At 37.5% G+C, this 26102-nt stretch overlaps 2 protein-coding genes and 1 pseudogene across 11 annotated transcripts in view; 1 reads left to right on the forward strand and 2 right to left on the reverse strand.

The window, feature by feature from the left end:
* The window catches only part of OVCH2 (ovochymase 2), a 200445-nt gene that overhangs the window by 112404 nt on the left and 61939 nt on the right, over window positions 1-26102 (forward strand). For all 9 annotated transcript variants that reach the window (XM_079930577.1, XM_079930582.1, XM_079930583.1 and 6 more), the window contains one exon: window positions 20212-20282. The gene's annotated coding sequence lies outside the window, so the exon portion shown is untranslated. The remainder of the gene's footprint in view (window positions 1-20211; window positions 20283-26102) is intronic.
* On the reverse strand, window positions 1943-2881 carry LOC307191010 (olfactory receptor 5P4-like; the record flags this gene model as incomplete). Its single annotated transcript, XM_079930585.1, is given in 4 exon segments — window positions 1943-1977; window positions 1980-2283; window positions 2285-2623; window positions 2627-2881. Coding segments are annotated over 4 exon segments (933 nt in total).
* On the reverse strand, window positions 20146-21057 carry LOC307191011 (olfactory receptor 5P4-like; annotated as a pseudogene). Its single transcript has one exon. The product of its transcript is annotated as an olfactory receptor 5P4-like (transcript).

The following is a 26102-nucleotide window of genomic DNA, read 5'->3' on the forward strand; positions in this document are numbered from 1 at the left end:
CACTGCAATGAGAAGCACACGCACCACAACAAAGAGTAGCCCCCGCTCACCACAACTAAAGAAAGCCCACACACAGCAACAAAGACCCAACACAGCCAAAAATAAATAAATAAAAATAAATTTATTTTTTTAAAAAAGAGTTGCCATTTATTGAGAAAGGAACAGAAGGGAAGGAATAGTTTGGGGAGAAATATAAAAACTTCAGTGAGGGCACAACGAGTTCGAGAGTCTTGAGGAAAAGGCCAGTGAAGAAGTTCATCTGTCCTCCAAGGAAGGTTGTATTTGGAGATAGGGATACTGTCACCACACAAGTGGCAGCTGAGCTCATGGGAGAAGATGAGCTCACCCAAGAAGACCATGGGGGATGGAGAGAAAGGCAGAGGGCTAAGGATAAGCTCGTGAAAAGCAAGAAATAGTGGGAAATGTAAAGAGGAAGACTGCTAGAAACAGTCAATAAAAAACATCAACCACCAGAGTGCAGAGCACCCACCAGAACTCTAAGATGGCCCTTTCCAAGACTGAGGTCATACCTTTGAGTTCCTTCTCTTTGCAGGGGACAATGTCTGTGCTGGCTGTTGCCCCAGAATTATTGCACTGGTGGGGTTATAGGCCTGTAATTGATGTAAGAAGTATGAATGGGGAAACAGGACCAGAGAAATCCCACAAAGAGGCTTCCAGGCAGAAAATTTCCTTGATCTGGTCAGTGAAGAGCCCAGGAATAGGAAGTCAGCTTGTAAAGTGATCCTTCCAAACGGTCTCAGAATTTGTCTGACATTATTAATATGCTAGAAATAAAATATACTAGCTAAAATATTAATCATAAGCATTGTGAACGGAGTACAAGAGGAAGGGAATCAATTTAGAGACAATTGCTATAACCAAATTGGATCATAAGCACCTTCAAAAAGGACAGTGGAAGAAGTAGTGACAGTGGACAACTCCTTGAGAAGCAGTACAAAGTGTGTGGTGGATATTCTTTGCCTAAAACAAAATTTCATATTTCCTACCTTTCGACTGTTGTTAAAAGAAAGTCCCAACATCCCAGCCTCCCACTCCAAAGAAATGTCAGCGTCCAAAATCCTACTCTAGTATTCATCTGGTAAGACCACCTATGAGAGGAGTCAGCTGAAATTTATACAGCTTCTTCTGTGTTATCTGTGTTGGATCTTTTAATTGTCAAACAGAGGAATCATAATCTTTGCTTTGGCTTAAATAAAGTAAAAATAAATAAAAGCTTTTCTGACACTAACATCTATGTTTCCAAAAGTTGAAATATCCATTGACCAAGGGAGGGCAGTACCTTTAAAGGAAGTACCCTTAACTGCTGACTTGTCAATATCGTCACCTATTATACATTGTTGGGGAGAAGTTTCTTTCCTGAATGTTATTTTACAAGATGGTATTCAAGCAAATTTGATCTTTGGTTGAGATCTCTCTCCATTTAAATAGGGCTCTATCATTGGTAAATGGAATTTTAAGTAGAAATTATTTTCCAAAGGTATTCTTTTTTTTTTTTTTTTTTTTTTTTGGTACGTGGGCCTCTCACTATTGTGGCCTCTCCCGTTGCGGAGCACAGGCTCCGGACGCGCAGGCTCAGCGGCCATGGCTCACGGGCCCAGCCGCTCCATGGCATGTGGGATCTTCCCGGACTGGGGCACGAACCCGTGTCCCCTGCATCGGCAGACGGACTCTCAACCACTGCACCACCAGGGAAGCCCTCCAAAGGTATTCTTAACTTGAAAATTCTATATTTAATTTGAACCAAGCAGACATCCATGTTAATGATACACTTTATAAATAGAAGTAAACATTGGATTTTTATATTTATGGGAGCTTATCACTATAAAAGTGATAAAGTTAATGATAAATACCATTAAAATATCCATCAAAAATGTTCCCCAAATTAATGGTTTGTTATTTATAGATTCATATCTGATTTAATTCAGGAAAACCAATATGCTCTAGCCATTAGTTTCTCATAGCCTCTTTCACCTCCTTGTTCCTCAGACTGCAGATGAGGGGGTTCAGCATGGGAACCACCACTATGTAGATTACAGATGCCACTTTGACCTGATCAGCTGAATAGCTCGATTTGGGCATTACATAAACAAACAAAACTGTCCCGTGAAACAAAGTGACTGCAGTGTGGTGGGAAATGCAGGTAGAGAAGGCCTTCTTCCTCCCCTCAGTAAAGTGCATCTTCAGGATTGAGTGGAGGATGTAGCTGTAGGACACGATTATGGTTAATAGTGTGCTTATGAGGACTGATGCAGAAGAGATGGCAAGGAGATATTTCAGCAATAGAAACATGGCCACAAGAAAGCTTCAAGAGTGGGAAGAGGTCACAGAAAAAATGGTTCGTTTTATTTGGTCCTCGGAAGGAGAGATTCATCAAACAGCCTGTAAATGAAGAAGCATTTATGCATCCACCCAAGTAGGAGGCCTCCAACAGGAAGAAGCAGACCACTGGGGACATGTGGGTGGAGTAGAGCAGGCGAGAGCAAATGGACCCGTAGTGATGGTAGGCAATGGTGGCCAGCAGGAAGCACTCTGTAGTCCCAAAGGTGACATCAGAGCCAAGCTGAGCTATACAGCCAGTGACTGGGATGGCAGTTCTCTCTCTTCAGAAACTCATCAGCATGATTGGTGTGACTGATGTGGAGTACCCAATGGCTACAAAGGCCAAATGGCTGAGGGAAAGGTACATAGGCATGGGAAGCTGTGGGCTACTTCGGATTAAGATGATTATGCTAATATTTCCCACTACGGTAACTGTATAAACTCCTAGAAAAATCTCAAAAAAGATGACACATAGTTTGGGATTACCTGTTAATCCCAAAATAATGAACTCTGTCACTGTTGTATGGTTTGCAGTCTCCATCTATTCATTTAACAGTGCCTAGTGAAATCAGAACCAGAGGAGACTAAATTGACTGAAATGACCCCGCATTTATATACCTAAACATAACCTAAATATAACCTTATAAATAAGTTAAATGGTAAATTTGCCTCACTTATAGAATACTTTGTGCATATAAATTTTCTTTTCAATTTCCATGAAAATGTTGAAACTGAAGACTTGATTACCTTAGGACTCAGCTATTTTACTCCTATCTATATACTCTTTATTTATTTTTACTTTATTTAAGCCAAAGCAAAGATTATGATTCCTCTGTTTGACAATTAGAAGATCCAACCCAGATAACACAGAAGAAGCTGTATAAATCTTACTCATGTGCATGGGCGATATGTAAAAGAATGTTTACAGCAGTATCGATTGTAATAACATGAACTGTAAATAACCTACATTTTCAAAGAAAGACCAGCTCTTGATTTTCCAGCCCCATCCCAAATGTGCCTCTATTCAGTAATGTCTGCCTTAGTAAATGCTATCTCCATTTATGCAACTGATTGGGCCAAAAAATATGATGTTGACTTTGACATCTCTTTCTTACTTGATCTTTTTCCGGGAATAAAAAATATCACATCCTTAGTTATAATATTTGATAGCGGGGGCAAGAAGGTGTCCATGTTCAAGATGGAAGGCAAATCGAATTTTTACTGTTTTGATGAGATAAACATCGTGGATATTTTGCAGAATCTTCCAGGACTTACCTTCTATACCATACCTTTTCATATTTACGGGATTGTATGAAACAATAAGAAGAGTCTGCATATTTTTATGGGCGAGGATTAAATGCAAAGTGAACTGAAATATTTTGGGACTTGGGTTAGTTAAGTTTTGGTTTCTTCAGTTCTATTAAGCAACTATATAGAAATAAGAAGTAGGGGCATATGATGAGGATGGGAGGAAGGGGTAGTTATGGAGGTAGGAATAGAGGTAGCCAGCAAGGAAAGTAGGAAATTAGACTGAAAGAAAGATTAGTATTTCAGAATAATGCTCCCTTACTTCAAAATAGATCACATGATCAGGGGCAGGTGAGAATGTGTTAGTTACCTTCAGTCATCCCCATGACTCCTCTAATTTAAAGATCAACATATTCTTATGAATAATTTGTTTTTTCAAGAAACTCTATCTTAAGAATTAAGAAAACATACATACATACTGTCAGTGACCATGCACATTCTACTCAGTGTTACATGTGAATCATGACAATGGTGTGTTATAGTATGAATGGTACTAGGATTATGTATATGAATTATCAAGTTCTGGCTTTTTTAACTAGACAAAGACCCAAACCTGAAACGAATTTTATATCTTTAAAGAAAATAGATGTATGAAACACACAAATGTTTTCAAAGTTGGATATGAGTACCAGCGTGGAAGGCAAAGTGACATGCAGAATACCATGGACTTTGGAGCCATGCAGACCTAGGATCAGTTTCTAGCTCTGCTTCTTGCTGTCTGTGAAATCATAGGCAAGTTACAAGAAATGTTTGCTCTTCTTTTTCCTTACCTGTAAAAAGGAGATAATACATACCTCATGTGATTCTTGGGTTAAATTACATGATGTGGGTGATAACTCCAAGCACTGTTAACACAACAAATAAATGCTCAATTACTAATAGTTTGCTTGAAATAACCACTTGTAATTTCTGGTACATAGAAGAGAATCAAATATGTCTGTATCCTTAAAAATGAACAAGTATGAACTAGTGATACATCCACTGCAACACTAGTGATAGTCTCCAAGGAATTGTTGCTGTACAGCAAAGGCATATTTAAGTGAGGTTGTCATTTAGGATAAGGCCAAAATCACCTATTTCACTTGTAATTACAAATTAATTACTTCACTTGTTTTGGAAAACTTCATTGAGAATCACTTGGGATAGAGAAATTACATGTGTACATCTACTGGGGCAGAGAAATAGCATGTAAACATGATTATGTAAAAGTGTATAAGTAAAATATTTTCTAAATACCCTCAGGTTCCATTAATTTTTTTAGTTAAATGGAAAAAAGTGAAAATTTCGGTTTAATTAAATTGTAAAACATAACATTTTACTATCCTTGAAGTTGATTATTAGATCAACATGACTAATATGGTTGTGAAAATTTGTGGCATTTCTGAAATGTGGCTGTAGTCAGTGAATTTTTGTTGCCTGTGCTTTTGTTTTTGTTGCCTGTGCTTTTGGTTTGGTATCAAAGAAATCATTGCCAAAACCAATGACATGAATCCTTTTCCCTATGTTTTCTTCCAGGAGTTTTACTCTTACAGTTTTAGGTCTTACGTTTAAGTCTTTAATCCATTTTGAGTTGATTTTTTTGTATAGTGTAAGATAATTGTCAATTTTATTCTCTAGGGATATCCAGTATTCCCAGCACTATTTATTGAAGAGACTATCCTTTGCCCACTGGGTATTCTTGAAGCCTTTGTCAAAAATTAGTTGACTGTATATGCATACGTTTATTTTTGGTTCACTATTCTATTCATTGGTCTGTATTGTGTCTTTATGCCAGTACCATACTGTTTTAATTACTGTAACTTTGTAATATATTTGGGAATCAGGAAGTGTGAGGACTACAGCTTTGTCCTTTTTTCTCAAGATTATTTTGGCTATTTGGGGTTCTTTGTGGTTCCATATGAATTTTAGAATTGTTTTTTCTATTTCTGTAAAAAATTCTGTTGGGACTTTGATACGGATATATTGAATCTGCTTTGGGTAGAATGGATATTTTAGCAATATTAAGTCTTCCAACCCAAGAACACAGGATGTTTTAATGTTTGAGTCTTGTTTAATTTCTTTTACCAATATTTTGCAGTTTCCAGTATACACGTCTTTCATTTCCTTAGTTAAGTTTATTCCTGGGTATTTTCTTCTTTTTGGTATTATAGTAAATGAGATTGTTTCCTCATTTCCTTTTCAGATAGTTCACTGTTATTGTAGAGTAATGAAAATGATTTTTATGTGTTGATTTTGTATCTTGCAACTTTATTGAATTTGTTTATTAGTTCAAGCAATTTTTTGATGGACTTTCCAGCTTTCTCTATATAAAATTATGTTGTCTGCAAACAGGGACAATTTTTCCTGATTTGTACACCTTTTTTTTTTTTTCTTGCCTAATTGCCCTGGCTAAGGACAAGCTTACTCTGAGATTTCCAGATATGGTCATTAGGATGATCATGAAGAAGATGACTCCTGTAGTGTCTTGTATGGCTTTGCTATTGAGGTGATGCTGAACTTATAAAATGAGTTTGAAGGTGGTCACACTGCTTCTATTTTTGGAAGAGTTTAAGAAGAATTAGTATAATTCTTCTTTGAATGTGTGGTAGAATTCACCCATGAAGCCACATTATCTTTGGCTTTTCTTTGTTGGAAGGTTCTTGATTACTGATTTAATCTCTTTATATGTCATTGGTCTGTTCAGGCTTTCTTTTTCTCTTTTTTTTCCCCCAAATTTATTGAGGTATTATTGACCTGTAACATAATTAACTTTAAGGAATACAATGTGATGTTTTGATGCACATATATATTGCAAAATGATTACCACAATATGGTTAATTAGCACCTCCCTCCCCGTACATAATTATCTTTTTGTGTGTGTATGTGATGAGAACATTTAAGATCTGCCTTCTTGACAACTTTCAAGTATATAATACAGTATCGTTTACTAAAGTCACTATGCTCCACATTAGATCCCCAGAACTTATTCATCTTATAGGTGGAAGTTTGTACCCTTTGACAAACATCTCACTGTTTCCCCACCCGCAGAGCCTGACAGCCTCTATTGTACCCTCTATTTCTATGATTTTGGATTTTTAAGATTCCACATATAAGTGAGAACATACAGTACTTGGCTTTCTCTGTCTGACTTATTTCACTTAGCTTAATGCCCTCAAAGTCCATCCATGTTGTCACATGAGGCAGGATAGCTTTTTTATGGCTGAGTAATATTCCATTGTGTTTGTGTATGTATACATTATGATATATATGTGTGTGTGTGTGTATATATATATATATATATATATATATGTACAATATTTTCTTTATCCATTTATCTGTTGATGGACACTTAGGTTATTTCCATGTCTTGGATATTGTGAATACTGCTGCAATAAACATGGGAGTGCATGTATCTCTTTGAGATGATGTTTTCATTTCCTTCAGGTATATATCCAGAAATGGGATTGCTAGATCATATGATAGTTCTATTTTAACTTTATTCTTGATTCAGTCTTGATAAGTTGTATGTTTCTAGCATTTATGTATTTTTTCTAGGTTATCCAATTTGTTCACACATAATTGTTTGTGTAATCCCTTATAATACCTTTTATTTCTGAGGCGTCCACTTTTTTTTAAATAAATTTATTTATTTTTGGCTGCATTGGGTCTTCGTTGCTGTGCATGGGCTTTCTCTAGTTCGGCGAGCGGGGCTACTCTTAGTTGCGGTGTGTGGGCTTCTCATTGCAGTGGCTTCTCTTGTTGTGGAGCACGGGCTCTAGGTGTGTGGGCTTCAGTAGTTGTGGCTTGTGGGCTCTAGAGCACAGGCTCAGTAGTTGTGGTGCACGGGCTTAGTTGCTCTACTGCATGTGGGATCTTCCTGGACCAGGGATCAAACCCGTGTCCCCTGCATCGGCAGGCGGATTCTTAACCACTGCACCACCAGGGAAGTTTCTTCTTTCATTTATGATTTTATTTATTGAGCCCTCTTTTTTCCCTAGTCTAGCTACAGATTTCTCTATTTTGTTTATTTTTTAAAATACAACTCTTAATTTTGTAGATTTTTTAAATTATTTTTCTATTCTCTATTTCTGCTATGATCTTTAATTAATTAATTTTTTTTGAGTTATGAGTTATGTTTTATTTGGGACAAAGTGAGGACTATGGCCCAGGAGACAGCATTTCAGATAGCTCTGAGAAACTGCTCCGAAGAGACTGGGGGGAAAGGTCAGTATATATGTGAATTTGGTGAAAGGGCGGTACATGCAATGAAGCACACATTTTTTTGCAGACGGTTTCTGCTAGTCATGAGGAGCAGACGTCATCATGAAGGATTTTAGTGCTTTTCTAGTTATGAGGAGATATAAGAATTGGGCTCATAAAATCGACTCCTGAAAATATCTAACTATCTGAAGACCTGTTCACCCAGTTCTTTCCAGAGCACAGAGTGCCTCATTTCTCCTCTCCACCCTGAACTCCTTTCAGGGAGTATTGAAAGTCATCTGCTATGATTTTTATTTTTTCCTGCCTTCTGCTTGGGTTTAGTTTTTTCTTCTTTTTCTAGTTCCATGGGATGTAAAGTCAGGTTGTTTATTTTAAATTTTTCTTCTTTTTTAATGTGATATTTATCACTCTAAACTTCCTTTTTGGTACTGCTTCAGCTGCATATCCTAAGTTGCATTTCCCTTTTCATTTGTCTCAAGGTTTTTTTTTCACATCTTTATTGGAGTATAAATGCTTTACACTGTTCTGTTAGTTTCTCCTGTACAACAAAGTGAATCAGCTATATGTATGTATGTGTGTGTGTGTGTGTGTGTATATATATATATATATATATATATATATATATATATATATATATCCCCATATCCCCTCCCTCATGAGCCTCCTCCCACCCTCCCTCTCCCATCCCTCTAGGTCGTCAGAAAGCATAAAGTTGATCTCCTTGTGCTACGCAGCAGCTTCCCACTAGCCATCTATTTTACATTGGGTAGTGTATATATGTCAATGCTACTCTCTCACTTCATCCCAGCTTCCCCTTCCCCCGCTGTGCCCTCAAGTCCGTTCTCTACGTCTGCATCTTTATTCCTGCCCAGCCACTAGGTTTGTCAGTACCGTTTTTTAAAATTCCATATATATGTGTTAGCATACAGTATTTGTCTTTCTCTTTCTGACTTATTTCACTCTGTATGACAAATTCTAGGTCCATCCACCTCACTACAAATAACTCAATTTCATTCCTTTTTATGGTTGAGTAATATTCCATTGCATATATGTGCCACATCTTCTTTATCCATTCATCTGTTGATGGACATTTAGGTTGCTTTTATGTCCTGGCTATTATAAATAGTGCTGCAATGAACATTGGGGTGCATGTATCTTTTTGAATTATGGTCTTCTCAGGGTATATGCTCAGTAGTGGGATTGCTGGGTCATATGGTAGTTCTATTTTTAGTTTTTTAAGGAACCTCCATACTGTTCTCCACAGTGGCCGTATCAATTTACATTCTCACCAACAGTGCAGGAGGGTTCTCTTTTCTCCACACTCTCTCCAGCATTTATCTGTAGATTTTTTGATGATGGCCGTTCTGACTGGTGTGAGGTGATACCTCGTTGTGGATTTGATATGCATTTCTCTAATAATTAGTGATGTTGAGCATCTTTTCATGTGCCTCTTGGCCATCTGTATGTCTTCTTTGGAGAAATGTCTATTTAGGTCTTCCTACCATTTTTGGATTGGATTGTTTGTTTTTTTGATATTGAGCTGCATGAACTGCTTGTGTATTTTGGAGATTAATCCTTTGTCAGTTGGTTCATTTGCAGATATTTTCTCCCATTCTGAGGGTTGTCTTTTTGTCTTGTTCATGGTTTCCTTTGCTGTGCAAAAGCTTTTAAGTTACATTAGGTCCCATTTGTTTATTTTTGTTTCTATTTCCCTTACTCTAGGAGGTGGATCAAAAAGGATCTTGCTGTGTTTTATGTCATAGAGTGTTCTGCCTATGTCTTCCTCTAAGAGTTTTATAGTGTCTGGCCTTACATTTAGGTCTTAAATCCATTTTGAGTTTATTTTTGTGTATGGTGTTAGGGAGTGTTCTAATTTCATTCTTTTACATGTAGCTGTCCAGTTTTCCCAGCACCACACCACTATCCTGTTATTGAAGAGGCTGTATTTTCTCCATTGTATACTGTTGCCTCCTTTATCAAAGGTGACCATATGTACGTGAGTTTATCTTAGGGCTTTCTATCCTGTTCCATTGATCTATATTTTTGTGCCAGTACCATACTGTCTTGATTACTGTAGCTTTGTAGTATAGTCTGAAGTCAGGGAGCCTGATTCCTCCATCTCTGTTTTTCTTTTTTAAGAGTGCTTTGGCTATTCGGGGTCTTTTGTGTTTCCATACAAATTGCAAAATTTCTTGTTCTAGTTCTGTGAAAAATGCCATGGGTAATTTGACAGGGATTGCATTGAGCCTGTAGATTGCTTTGGGTAGTATAGTCATTTTCACAATACTGATTCTTCCAATCCAGGAGCATGGTATATCTCTCCATCTGTTTATGTTATCTTTGATTTCTTTCACCAGTATTTTATAGTTTTCTGAGTACAGGTCTTTTCCCTCCTTAGGTAGGTTTATTCCTAGGTATTTATTCTTTTTGTTGCGATGGTAAATGAGATTGTTTCCTTCATTTCTCTTTCTGATCTTTTGTTGGTAGTGTGTAAGAATGCAAGAGATTTCTGTGCATTAATTTTGTATCCTGCAACCTTACTAAATTCATTGATTAGTTCTAGTAGTTTTCTGGTGATATTTTTAGGATTTTCTATGTATAGTATAATGTCATTGTCAAACAGTGACAGTTTTACTTGTTTCCCTATTTGTATTCCTTTTATTTCTTTTTTGTCTCGGATTGCCATGGCTAGGACTTCCAATACTATGTTGAATAATAGTGGCAAGAGTGGACATCCTTGTCTTGTTCCTGATCTTAGAGGAAATGCTTTCAGTTTTTCACCATTGAGAGTGATGTTTGCTGTGGGTTTGTCATATATTTCTTTTATTATGTTGAAGTAGGTTCCCTCTATGCTCACTTACTGGAGAGTTTTTATCATAAATGCGTGTTGAATTTTGTCAGAAGCTTTTTCTGCATCTGTTGAGATGATCATATGGTTTTTATTCTTTAATTTGTTAATATGGTGTATCACATTGATTGTTTTGCGTATATTGAAGAATACTTGCATCCCTGGGATAAATCCCACTTGATCATGGTGTATGATCCTTTTAATGTATTGTTGGATTCTGTTTGTTAGTATTCTGTTGAGGATTTTTGCATCTATATTCATGAGTGATATTGGTCTGTAATTTTATTTTTTTGTAGTATCTCTGTCTGGTTTTGGTATCAGGGTGATGGTGGCCTCATAGAATGAGTTTGGGAGTGTTCCTTCCTCCGCAGTTTTTGGAAGAGTTTGAGAATGATGGGTGTTAGCTCTTCTCTAAATGTTTGATAGAATTCACCTGTGAAGCCATCTGGTCCTGGACTTTTGTTTGTTGGAAGATTTTTAATCACAGTTTCAATTTCATTACTTGTGATTGGTCTGTTCATATTTTCTGTTTCTTCCTGGTTCAGTCTTAGAAGGTTATACCTCTCTAAGAATTTGTCCATTTCTTTCACGTTGTCCATTTTATTGGCGTAGAGTTGCTTGTAGTAGTCTCTTAGGATGCTTTGTATCTCTGCAGTGTCTGTTGTAACTTCTGCTTTTTCATTTCTAATTTTATTGATTTGAGTCCTGTGTCTCTTTTTCTTGATGAGTTTGGCTAATGGTTTATCAATTTTGTTTTTCTTCTCAAAGAACGAGCTTTTAGTTTTATTGATCTTTGCTGTTGTTTTCTTTGTTTCTATTTCATTTATTTCTGCTCTGATCTTTATGATTTCTTTCCTTCTGCTAACTTTGAGTTTTGTTTGTTCTTCTTTCTCTGGTTCCTTTAGGTGTAAGGTTAGATTGTTTGTTTGAGATTTTTCTTGTTTCTTGAGGTAGGCTTGTATTGCTATAAACTTCCCTCTTAGAACTGCTGTTGCTGCAGCCCATAGGTTTTGGATCATCGTGTTATCATTGTCATTTTTCTCTACGTATTTTTTTATTTCCTTTTTGACTTCTTCAGTGATCTCTTGGTTATTTAGTAATGTATTGTGTAACCTCCATGTGTTTGTGTTTTCCCCCTGTAATTGATTTCTAATCTCATAGCGTTATGGTCAGAAAAGATGCTTGATAGGATTTCAATTTTCTTAAATTTACTGAGGCTTGATTTGTGACCCAGGATGTTATCTATCCTGGAGAATGTTCCATGCGCACTTGAGAAGAAAGTGTAATCTGCTGTTTTGGGATGGAATTTCCTATAAGTATCAATTAAATCTATCTGGTCTGTTGTGTCATTTAAAGCTTGTGTTTCCTTATTCATTTTCTGTTTGGATGATCTGTCCATTGGTGTAAATGAGGTGTTAAAGTCCCCCACTATTATTGTGTTACTGTCGATTTCCTCTTTTATAGCTGTTAGTATTTGCCTTATGTATTGAGGTACTCCTATTTTGGGTGCATAAATATTTATAATTGTTATGTTTTCTTCTTGGATTGATCCTTTGATCATTATGTAGTATCCTTATCTCTTGTAACAGTCTTTATTTTAAAGTCTGTTTTATCTGATATATGAGTATTGCTACTCCAGCTTTCTTTTGATTTCCATTTGCATGGAATATATTTTTCCATCCCCTCGCTTTCAGTCTGTATGTGTCCCTAAGTCTGAAGTGGGTCTCATGTAGACAGCATATGTACAGGTCTTGTTTTTGTATCCATTCAGCCAGTCTCTGTCTTTTGGTTGGAGCATTTAATACATTTACATTCAAGGTGATTATCGATATGTATGTTCCTATGACCATTTTCTTAATTGTTTTGGGTTTGTTTTTGTAGGTCCTTTTCTTCTCTTGTGTTTCCCACTTAGAGAAGTTCCTCTAGCATTTTTTGTAGAGCTGGTTTGGTGATGCTGAATTCTCTTAGCTTTTGCTTGTCTGTAAAGCTTTTGATTTCTCCATTGAATCTGAATGAGATCCTTGCCAGGTAGAGTAATCTTAGTTGTAGGTTTTTCCCTTTCATCTCTTTAAATATGTCCTGCCGCTTCCTGTGTCTTGCAGGGTTTCTGCTGAAAGATCAGCTGTTAACCTTATGGGGATTCCCTTGTATGTTGTTTGTTGCTTTTCCCTTGCTGCTTTTAATATTTTTCTTTGTATTTAATTTTTTAAAATTTGATTAATATGTGTTTCATCATGTTTCTCTTTGGGTTTATCCTGTATGGGACTCTTTGTGCTTCCTGGACTTGATTGACTATTTCCTTTCCCATATTAGGGAAGTTTTTGACTATAATCTCTTCAAATATTTTCTCAGACCCTTTCTTTTTCTGTTCTTCTTCTGGGACCCCTATAATTCAAATGTTGGTGTGTTTAGTGTTTTCCACAGGTCTCTGAGACTGTCCTCAATTCTTTTCATTCCCTTTTCTTTATTCTGCTCCCTGGCAGTTATTTCCACCATTTTATCTTCCAGCTCACTTAGCCTTTCTTCTGCCTCAGTTATTCTGCTATTGATTCCTTCTAGAGTATTTTAAATTTCAGTTACTGTGTTGTTCATCATTGTTTATTTGCTCTTTAGTTCTTCTAGGTCCTTGTTAAACGTTTCTTGTATTTTCTCCATTCTGTTTCCATGATTTTGGATTATCTTTACTATCGTTATGAATTCTTTTTCAGGTAAGTTGTCTATTTCATCTTCATTTATTTGGTCTTGTAGGGTTTTACCTTGCTCCTTCATCTGTAACATATTGTTTTGTAGTTTCATTTTTTTTTTTTGATGGGTGCGGCTATATTCCTGTCTTACTGTTTACTTGGCCTGAGGTGTACAGCGCTGGAGTTTGCAGGCAGTTGGGTAGAGCCAGGTCTTGGTGCCAAGATGAGGACCTCCAGGAGGTTTCACTCTGATTAATATTCCCTGAGGTCTGAGATTCTCTGTTAGTCCAGTGGTTTGGACTCAGCACTCCCACCACAGGAGCTCGCGCCTGACCTCCAACCTGGGAACCAGGATCCTGCAAGCCATGTGTTGTGGCCAAAAAAAAGATAAAAAGAAAAAACGGAGCAGTACAATAATAAAGGATAAAAAATAAAATAAAATTAGAAAGATAAAAAATGTATTAGGAAAAATAAAAATACAATCGAAACAACTGTAACAAGGTAAAACAAAACCTGAACAGAAAAAAGAGGAAAAAAAAAATAGGGAACAAGCCAAAAGGAGCAGAACAGTAACAAAGTGTAAAGAATAAAATAAAATTAGAAAAATAAAAGATTTATTAGAATAAATAAAAATATAAATGAATCAACAGCAAGGTAAAACAGAACCCCAATCTAAGAGGAAAAAAGAAAAAAAAAAGCCTTGGCTATGGGGGCAGAGTTTAGGCGGGGGCGGGGTGGAACTTAGGCAGAGGCGGGGTTTAGGGTGGGGCGAGACCTCTGCTTAGGACCTATGTGGAAGGGGAGAGGCAGCACGTCCAAAGGGGGGCCTCCCGAATGTGGTGTTCCAGAGTTTGGAGGTAAGGTCCTGGATGAGGGTGTGTGGGTGGGGTTTAGGCCCAGGAAGGTAGGAGGGGGTCCCAGATGGGGTCTCTGAGTGTAGATGTAGGGCCCTGGGTGGGGGTATAGGGGTGGGGCTTGGGCTCTGCACAGAAGGAGGGAGGCTCCGAGGGCAGAGGATTAGGCTTGGGAGCCCAACAGGCTCCCCGGTGCCTAAGTGGACGGGGAACGCACTAGCCACTTTCCCTCGCATTCCTCTGTGCCCCACCCCCGGGTCTCCCCCATCCCCCCTGGACCCCTAACCATAGGTGTGTCCCAGTGGGTGTAGGAACTCCTTCCCTCCCCCAGCGCCCCTCAGGGCTGCTGGTCCCAGAGGTCTGGCCTTTAGTTTTGCTCTCAGATCCCTCCCTCCCACTCCCTCAGGACCCACACGCCTGGAGTGGGCCTTGGTGGGCAGAGCATCAGATCTGGGATCTTGGCAGGCTCCTGGGGGCCCAAGTGGTCAGGGGAAACTTGGCCACACTCGCTTTTAATCCTCTGCCCCCCCAGTGGTCCCCCAATTTCCCCCTTCGGGTGTGGGATCCCTTCCCCTCCTCCAACTGCCCCTCAGGGGCACCAGTCCCCTCCCGCCTCCACTTTTCCTCCCTTCTCTCCCTAACACCCCACGTCCTACCTGGTCACTGGCGTTTCCTCCCGTCCCCTTAGGTGTCCGTGGTTCGTCACCGGTGCCTGGTAGGTGCCCTAGTGTGGAGACGTGAATTCTGTGTCCTCCTAGTCCACCATCTTGACCTCAAGATATTTTTATATTTTCTTTTGATATCCTCTTTGACTCAGTGGTTGTTCAACAGTGTGTTATTTCATTTCTATGTATTTGTGAGTTTTCCCCTTTTCTTGCTGTCATTGATTTCAAGTTCCATTCCACTGTGGTTGGAAAATATACTTAGTATAATTTCGATTTTCTTAAATTTGTTAAAACTTTTTGTGACCTAATACATGATCATTCCTGAAGCATATTCCGTCTGCTTGAGAAGAATGTGTTTTCTTCTGCTGTTGGATGAAAAGTCCTGTATGTGTCTGTTAGGCCCATTTGGTCTATAGTATTGTTCAAATACACTGTTTCTTATTGATCTTCTGTCAAAATGTTCTATCCATTATTGAAATTGAAGTATTTAAAAATACTATGATTGTATTGTTGTCAATTTCTTCTTTCAGATTTATCAATATTTGTTTCATATAATTAGGTGTTTTGATGTTGAGTTCATATATATTTATAATTGTTATATTTTCCCATTGAAGTGATCCTTCTATCATTATGTAATCATCCTTCTTGTTTCTAGAGACAAAAGTCTTTTTGACCTAAAGTCTACTTTGATATTAGCAGAGCCACTAAAGTGAATTTTTTGATTTTTATATGGATCTTGATTTTTTATTCATTCAGCTATTCTGTCTTTTTACTGGGGAGTTTAATCCATTTACATTTAAAGTGATTATTGATGGAGGATTTACTGTTGCCATTTGTTAACTATTTTCAGTTTATCTGATAGTTATTGTATCCCACTTTTTCTCTCTTGCTGTCTTTCTTCATCTCGTTGTGTGTGTATTTTTAAATTGATATGTTTTGATTCCTTTCTCTTTTTCTTTTGTGTAACTAAGGAGTTTACATAAAATATCTTACAGTTATAATGACCTATTTTAAGCTGATAACAACTTTACTACAAAAGTTGATCACAAATCTAGTCTCAATTTTTTTTTCAGGTATTTAAATCTTTCATTGTACATCCTTTGTCAACAATATATATAACTTGAATGAATATAGCCAAAATTTTGGAAAATAAACAATATATTTGTAAATAATACAAAATTTAAGAAAGAAATCATGGTAAAAATTAGATGTGTTCAGTTAGATAACTAAAATACAACACGTTAAATCTTACTGGACACCACTAAACAACTATAAGGAAATTTATAACCATAAATGCTATATTGCAAAAAAAGACTGAAAATTATGAAAATGTCTTTCTCAAGCCTTCTCAAGTATTTAAATAAAGAACTTTAAATTAAACCCAAAGAAGTAAAGAATAAAATAATAAAGATGAATATAAGTTTATGAAATAGAAAATTAATGTACAATACAGAAAGGCACAAATCAAAAGTTCATCCTTTGAAAATGCTAATAAAATTGATAAACCACTAGCAAGATTTATTAATATATATAGAAAATACAATATTGAGATGAAAAGGGAGCAACATTACAAATCTTACAGAAAATAAAAATAAGATATAATTTTAAAATATAAAGGAATTGGAAAACTAATTTGAAGAATGTGTTAACAAAAATGACAAAGAAATAAACTGAGAAACTAAATATTTCTGTATTCTTTAATGAAAATGAGCCTTACAGTGAAAAACTTTTCCACAAAACTGGAAAGCCCAGATGGCTTCAGCATTGAAGTCTTACAGATATTACAGGAATAAATATCACTTATCCTGTAAAAGTTCTTTTGAGAATAGACAACAAAGAAACCCTTTCCAAATCATTTTTATATTTTGATACCCCCACCTGAAAATTTCATTTCAAGAATGGGAGATGATAGGCCAAATTCTCTCATGAACATAGATGCAAGCATCCTAAACCAAGTATTAGCAAATCAAATCCAACGATAATAAAATGGATAAAAGAGCAACCAAAGTTGGGTTTATTCCAGGAATTCTAGATTAATTTAGTATTCATAAATCAATCAAAGTTGTACTTGCATCTCTGAATTAGGATGTACAAAGATGTGAAAAACATTTGATCATACGGTAACAAGATAAACCTTGATGAAATGAAAATCATACCCATATATTTGATGAACCAGTAGAGGATTCAAGAAAGCCTTAATGATGGGGCTTCCCTGGTGGCGCAGTGGTTGAGAGTCCACCTGCTGATGCAGGGTACGCGGGTTCGTGCCCCGGTCCGGGAAGATCCCACATGCTGTGGAGCGGCTGGGCCCGTGAGCCATGGCCATTTAGCCTGCGCGTCCGGAGCCTGTGCTCCGCAATGGGAGAGGCCACAGCAGTGAGAGGCCCACGTACCGCAAAAAAAACCAAACAAAAAAACCAAAAAAACACCTGATGAATTGACATCCATATAGGTGAGCAGGTTGCACACCTAAGGACAAGTGCATAGTCTTGTCTGTCATAGAGAGACAATTTGAAGGGATGAGAAGGCATCAGCCAATTCTTGGGTGACAGTGTAAACTGTCTGGACAGATAGAAATTTAGAAGAAAGCCAAATGCAAAGACAAATCATTTCACCCCAAAATTCCCTTCCCTTATGCTCCAAGCATGTTACCTAAAGCAGCAACAGAGGAGGAGCTGATAATAAGAGAGAAATCATATAGTCCCACACAGCTTCACAGCAAATAGATGTTATTGCATTCATAGATGAAAAAAAAATCTAAAATTGCTGTTCAATGCTTAGTTTCAGAAGTATAAAGCCTCTAGAAGATAACATGAGAGACTATCTTTATGACCTTGGATTAGGCAAAGATTTCTTGAACTTGTCACTAAAACATTAAACATTAAAAAAAATTGATAAATTAGACCATTAAAATTAAAACTTTTGTTCATCAAAACATACAGCTAAGAGAGTGACAAGGCATGCTTCAAAATAAGGGTATACCTTTTATGTATAAATCTGACAAAAGGATTTGTAGACAGATTATAAGAACAAATAAATAACAAAAGTTCAATCTGAGAATAAAAGTGGTAAAAGACCTGATGATACATTATACAAAAAAGGACATACAAATAGCTGATAAATATATATATTTTAAAATGCTTAACATAAGAGGCCCAGGGAGATGAGAGTGAACACTGCGTACTTGTTTATGAAAAATTGTGTCTATCCCTGGATTTTATGGTGATATCCTTTTTTTAAAAAAAGAAATTTATTTATTTACTTGGTTGTGCTGGGTCTTTGTTGCAGCAGGTGGGCTCCTTAGTCACGGCTCTAGGGCTCCTTAGTCGCAGCTCGCTGACTCCTTAGTTACGGCAAGTGGGCTCCTAGTTGCAGCATGCGTGTGGGATCTAGTTCCCTGACCCGGGTTTGAACCCGGGCCCCCTGCATTGGGAGCGTGGAGTCTTCACCACTGTGCCACAGGGGAGGTCCTGATGTTATCCTTTTTAACAACTGTGGATACATAACTTTTTGTCTACCAAAGAGCTGAGTCACTGGGACTCCTTTAAGCCAGCTCTTTCCATAGATTGTCTTCATATCCCTGACCCTTGTGGTTGGACCGGTCCTTGTGGTTCTTTTTTTTTTTTTTTTTTTTGGAGTAAAATTGCTTTACAATGTTGTGTTAGTTTCTGCTGTACAATAAAGTGAATCAACTATATGTATACCTATATCCCCTCCCTCTTGGACCTCCCTCCCATCCTTCCCACCCCACCCATCTAGGTCGTCACGAATTGGGAGATTAGGTTTGACATAAATATGTTAAAGTGTAAAATGTATAGCTAGTGGGAACCTGCTGTATAGCACAGGGAGCTCAGCTCGGTGCTCTGTGACGACCTTGTGGTTCTTATTGTAAGATGCCTTCAGCAATAACCATCAGGAAACTTTGAAAGAGACAAAGCTTGTTACTTACAAGTCCTGGAAATCATGTAGCACACCTGGCGTCGCACAGGGTCATGGGATAGAGTGAGAGAGAGAGAGATCTTAGGGTTCTGCTTTTATTGGGGTAGAGAATGGGAGCCTAGGGTTTAACGGGCTCACTCTTTATTGGTGACTTTGAAACATAAGAGCAGGAATGTAAAGCAAGTGAAGAGAAAATACAAGTAGTCCAAATGGTCAGTTATCTAAGGAGCTTGGAAGTGGGGGTCAGCCTGGTTCTTTAGTTGTGTGGCTGGCAATGTTTATTCAAAATATCTGAAATGGCTGCCTCAGTCACTAAAGCTTGAATCTGACACTTGCCTTTTACCAAAGCAAACAAACAAATAACACCAGCCGTCAGGGCTTATGCTGCACACCTAGAATAAGGCAGTGACAGAAGTGGTAGCAATAAACACCTTCTTGAGAGATATTACAAAGAAAGATGGCATGCATATTTCATGCCGGCATCAGCCTGAGCATCTTAATCTGTAATTTTATGCCCTGGAAATACCAGCTAGCTTGCTGAAAGAAAGCTCCACTGGGCCTCAGCCCCCTCCGCACCACCACTCCCCAGTAGTTTTTCCTACTACTCAAAGGCTTGTCTGCAAAGGTTCAAAGACAGACCTTTGCAAGCCAACCTTTGCAAACAAACCTTTGAGTAGTAGGAAAAACTTAACGGAACTCTCAAAGGCTAAGCCTTCAGAGTTCCTTCTTTGTTATCTGGACCTAGTCTCCTGGTGGCAATACTGTGGAATTATTTTGGTCTGGCTTACATTAGGTGGGAATGAAACTTTTCTAGATCCCAGCATCACTATTTCCAAAGATAATGATAACCCTGTATAAGAGACACCAAGTCTTCCATAGAAAGTAACCTGGCCTGTCAACACCACCATCAGTTGCATTTCCAATTGAGTTCATGATACCTTCTGAGATGTTAATTTACAAGGTGATATTTTTTTAAATGTATAATTTAACAGAAGAAAAAGAAAACACCCTCTAATCAGACTCCCTAAATAATGAACAGAGGAGAGGAAAAAGTGTAACTATGTTTCTCCAGGTAGCTTCATCCTGAAATATACACACTTAATTTGAACCCAGCAGATTTTTGTGAAAATGCTATACTTTGTGACTCTAGAAAATTATAAATTAAAGCTGGCATTAATCGACATTCAGGTATTTTATATTTAAGATAGTTCTTCACATAAAATAAGACTAATGGACAACATAAACGCCTATCACATATGTTCCTGAAATTATTGTTCTGTAGTTTCTGGATTCACATTGTATTCATTTCAAAATGACTGATGTATTCTAGCTATCAATTTTCTCATGGCCTCTTTCGCCTCTTTGTTCCTCAGACTGTAGATCAGAGGGTTCAACATGAGGATCACCACTGTGTAGAAGACAGACACCACTTTAATATGTTCAGGTGAGTGGCTCGACTTCGGTATGATGTAAACAAATGTGACTGTCCCATAAAACAAAGTAACTGCAGTGAGGTGGGAAGTGCAAGTAGAGAAGGACTTGTGCCTTCCCTCTGTAGAGTGTATCTTCAGGATTGAGTGGAGGATGTACAGATATGAAACTGTTTTGGTGAACAGTGTGATTACAGTGATTGACCCAGCTGAGATAGCAGGAGATATTTCAGCAACATAAACATGGGTACAAGAAAGCTTCTCTAATGATGGCAGGTCACGGAAGAAATGGTTGATTTTATTTGGTCCACAGAAACTCAGACACAATAAACATCCAATAAATGATGAAGCATTCACACATCCTCCCAGATAGGAAGCAATCAGTAAGATGATGCAGACCCTGGGAGACATGTGTGTAGAGTAGAGAAGTGGGAAGCAGATGGCCACATAACGATCATAGGCCATGGCAGCCAACAGGAAGCACTCAGCTGTTCCAGAGATAACATCAGAGCCAAGCTGAGCTATGCAGCCAGTGACAGGATAGTAGTTCTTTCTTTTAGGGAACTCACAATCATAATAGGTGTGACTGATGGAGTACCCAAGATCCACAGAGACCAAATGGCTGAGGAAAAGGTACATTGGGGTGTGGAGCTGAGGGCTTCTTTGGATTAACATGATTATGCTGGTATTGCCCAACATGGTAGCAACATAGATTCCAAGAAAAACCACAAAGAAGATGGAACAAAGTATAGGATTCTCTGTTAACCCTAAAATAATGAATTCTGTCATCATTGTGTGGTTTCCAAGCTCTGTCTTATTTGAAATGATGCCTGTTGAAATAAAACCCAGTGGATATTAAAATGAATTGAATGATCTCATAGTTAATATATTTACTTTACCAGCCAACCTATCAGAAAATCAAAACATCGACCTCACTGTTGTCTAATGCTTTCACTTTACAAAATGTTTCCAAATGTATTTACATTATGCATGATTTGAGAATATTAATGTCCATTACCTTAACGCCAGAGATACTCACAAAGGGACCAATGACTCAGATCAGAACACAGCACTCACGTTTGTATCATTTGATCAATTCAGGTTGTTGAATGAACACTTACAGCAATTGTATTATTAATTATACTTTAGGTACTGTATAGACCTAACAAAAGAATACATTTCATAGTCATACATGAGTAAGGTATATATTAGAATATGTTGACAAAATGCCTACATGTGTATATTATACGAGCCACATGAGAGCAAAAGAGTAATATACAAATGTAAAAAATATCAAGAAGTCTTTTCACCTAACAAAAAATCAATGAGTAGTTTTAATCATAAAAATGCAAAAATTGGGGCTTCCTTGGTGGCGCAGTGGTTGAGAGTCCGCCTGCCAGTGCAGGGGACACAGGTTCACACCCCGGTCTGGGAAGATCCCACAGGCCGCTGAGCGGCTGGGCATGTGAGCCATGGCCGCTGAGCCTGTGCGTCCAGAGCCTGTGCTCCACAATGGGAGTGGCCACAACAGTGAGAGGCCCGTGTACCACAAAAAATAATAATAATAATAAAAAATAAAAAATTTTTCCAACAAACAAAAGCCTAGGACCAGATGGCTTCACAGGCGAATTCTATCAAACATTCAGAGAAGAGCTAACACGTATCCTTCTCAAACTCTTCCAAAATGTAGCAGAGGGAGGAACACTCCCAAACACATTCTACGAGGCCACCATCACTCTGATACCAAAACCAGACAAAGATGTCACAAAGAAAGAAAACTACAGGCCAATATCACTGATGAACATAGATGCAAAATCCCCAACAAAATACTAGCAAACAGAATCCAACAGCACATTAAAAGGATCATACACCATGATCAAGTGGAGTTTATCCCAGGAATGCAAGGATTCTTCAGTATATGTAAATCAATCAATGTGATACACCATATTAACAAATTGAAGGAGAAAAACCATACGATCATCTCAATAGATGCAGAAAAAGCTTTGGACAAAATTCCAAAAACCCTCCAGAAAGTAGGCATAGAGGGAACTTACCTCAACATAATAAAGGCCACACCTGGCAAACCTACAGCCGACATTGTTCTCAATGGTGAAAAACTGAAACCATTTCCTCTAAGATCAGGAACAAGACTAGGTTGCCCACTCTCACCACTATGTTCAACATAGTTTTGGAAGTTTTAGCCACAGCAATCAGAGAAGAAAAAGAAATAAAAGGAATCCAAATCAGAAAAGAAGAAGTAAAGCTGTCACTGTTTGCAGATGACATGATACTATACATAAAGAATCCTAAAGATGCTACCAGAAAACTACTAGAGCTAATCAATGAATTTGGTAAAGTAGCAGGATACAAAATTACTGCACAGAAATCTCTTGCATTCCTATACACTGATGCTGAAAAATATTAAAGAGAAATTAAGGAAACACTCCCATTGACGATTGCAACAAAAGGAATAAAATACCAGGAATAAACCTACGTAAGGAGACAAAAGACCTGTATGCAGAACAATATAAGACACTGATGAAAGAAATTAAAGGTGATACAGATGGAGAGATATACCATGTTCTTGGATTGGAAGAATCAACATTGTGAAAATGATTCTACTACCCATAGCAATCTACAGATTCAATGCAATCCCTTTCAAACTACCAGTGGCATTTTTCACATAACTAGTACAAAAAAATTCACATTTTGTATGGAAACACAAAAGACCCCGAATAGCCAAAGCAATCTTGAGAAAGAAAAGCGGAGCTGGAGGAGTCAGGCTCCCTGGCTTCAGACTATACTACAAAGCTACAGTAATCAAGAGTATGGTACTGGCACAAAAACAGAAATATAGCTCAATGGAACAGGATAGAAAGCCCAGAGATAAACCCACACACATATGGTCACCTTATTTTTGATAAAGGAGACAAGAATATACAGTGGAGAAAAGACAGCCTCTTCAATAAGTGGTGCTGGGAAAACTGGACAGCTAACATGTAAACGAATGAAATTAGAACACTCCCTAGCACCATACACAAAAATAAACTCAAAATGGATTAAAGACCTAAATGTAAGGCCAGACACTATAAAACTCTTAGAGGAAAACATAGGAAGAACAGTCTATGACATATATCACAGCAAGATCCTTTTTGACCCACCTCCTAGAGAAATGGAAATAAAAACAGAAACAAATGGGACCTAATGTAACTTAAAAGCTTTTGCACAGTGATGGAAAACAAAAACAAGATGAAAAGACAGCCCTCAGAACGGGAGAAAATATCTGCAAATGAAGCAACTGACAAAGGATTAATCTCCAAAATTTACAAGCAGCTCATGCAACTCAATATCAAAAAAACAAACAACCCAATCCAAAAGTTGGAGGAAGATCTAAATAGACATTTCTCCAAGGAAGGCATACAGATTTCCAACAAACACATGAAAGGATGCTCAACGTCACTAATCAGACCCATTAGTGAAATGGTCTCTAAACCCCATTAAAGAAATGCAAATCAAAACTACAATGAGGTATCACCTCACACCTGTCAGAATAGCCATTATCAAAAAATGTACAAACAATATATGCTGAAGAGGGTGTGGAGAAAAAGGTACCCTCTAGCACTGTTGGTGGGAATGTAAATTGATACAGCCACTATGGAGAACAGTATGGAGGTTCCTTAAACAACTAAAAATAGAACTATTATATGGCCCAGCAGTCCCACTACTGGGCATACACCCTGAGAAAACCATAATTCAAAAAGAGTCATGTACCACAATGTTCATTGCAGCTCTGTTTACAATAGCCAGGACATGGAAGCAACCTAAGTGTCCATCGACAAAGGAATGGATAAAGAAGTTATAGCTCATATATACAATGCAATGTTACTCAGCCATAAAAAGAAACGAAATTGAGTTATTTGTAGTGAGGTGGATGGACGTAGAGTCTGTCATACAGAGTGAAGTAAGTCAGAAAGAGAAAAACAAATAACCGTATGCAAATACATATATATGGAATATATATATATATATATATATGTATGTATGTATATAGTTCTAAAGAACCTAGGGGCAGGACAGAAATAAAGATGCAGATGTAGAGAATGGACTTGAGAACACGGGGAGGGGGTAGGGTAAGGTGAGACTAAGTGAGAGAGTAGCATGGACATATATACACTATGAAATGTAAAGTTGATAGCTAGTGGGAAGTAACCATGTAGCACAGGGAGATCAGCTCAGTACTTTGTGAACACCTAGAGGGGTGGGATAGGGAGGGAGACGCAAGAGGGAGGAGATATGGTGATATATTTATATGTATAGCTGATTCACTTTGTTATAAAGCAGAAACTAACACACCATTGTAAAGCAATTATACTCCAATAAAGATGTTAAAAAAAAAAAAAAGGTGAATCAGCACTCTAGCATTTACTAGTTGTGTAGCCTTGGGAAAGTCCATGAAAGTCTATTTGAATCTTATATTCCATAATTGAAAATATGGATAAAAACATATTTATCCAAACATAAACAAAGATTGGGATTTTCTTGAATATCTAGTGGAATGATATTCTATGGGATTATTTAGATTGTAATATGTGCGTTACTTCACAATGATGCTAGAAATATTAGTTGATCATCTTTGGAGGATGCCAGGAAATGAACTCATTATTCTTCAAAATGATTCATAGAGAAAAAAGAAAACCAAGGATTTGTTTTCAAATATCAAATATACTCTAAGATGCTTATATAACTGATGAAAGGAAAACCTTTATAAAATAGTTCTAGTTGATAAACACAGAAGGAATGATAAAATTACAATATCATCATTTTTTAACCACTAATGAAATAATGGATCTAGGCAATGATTTTCAAGGGCTGTTTAAAGTCATTAAATGAAAAAAATATGAAGGACTTTATACTGAATTAATCTGAACCTACTTACTAATTTTAAAATCATAGAAAAGACAGCCAGATATTATGTGCCTCATGATATGATGCAATAGGAAATATACAGCCCTACTATAAAATTTCTTGCCAAAAATCTAACCTCAATCTGATTAAGACTATCTAGATGTACCTGTCAGTTCACAGTTCACACAGAGGTCATAAAGGCAATAGCTATGTAATCTGCGAAGCACATAATGTAGAAAATTCTATAGGACTAAATAACCAATTTCTTCAAGAAAAATAATTGCAAAAACAAGAGAGAAGGAAGCTATAGCTTAACAATTAGATACAGCAACTGAATGAAATGAGTAGACCTTTAGATTTTAACTTACTGCAGTTGTAAAAAATATATATATATTGTAAGACAATTGGAAAAATTCAAACACCAAATATTTGATATTAAAGAATTATCATTTTTTTGATTTACTAATGCTATTGTGGTTATGTTTTTAATGAGTCCTTATATATAAGAGATATATACTGGGCTTCCCTGGTGGCGCAGTGATTGAGATCCAACCACTGGCGCAGTGGTTGGCAGGTTGAGCCTGCCGATGCAGGGGACGCAGGTTCGTGCCCCGGTCCGGGAAGATCCCACATGCCGTGGAGCAGCTGGGCCCGTGAGCCATGGCCACTGAGCCTGCGTGTCCAGAGCCTGTGTTCCGCAACGGGAGAGGCCACAACAGTGAGAGGCCCGCGTACCACAAAAAAAAAAAAAAAAAAAAAAGATATATACTGAATTGTTTATAGATGAAATAAAATAATGCCTGGGATTTGTTTCAAAAGAAGATTACAGATGGAAAATGCTAAAGACACAACCAAAATACTACTAGATCTCATCAATGAATTTGGTAAAGTTGCCGGACACAAAATCAGTATACAGAAATCTGTTTCAT

Source organism: Stenella coeruleoalba (assembly GCF_951394435.1).
Source record: "Stenella coeruleoalba genome assembly, chromosome: 8".
Classification (NCBI taxonomy): Eukaryota; Metazoa; Chordata; class Mammalia; order Artiodactyla; family Delphinidae; genus Stenella; species Stenella coeruleoalba.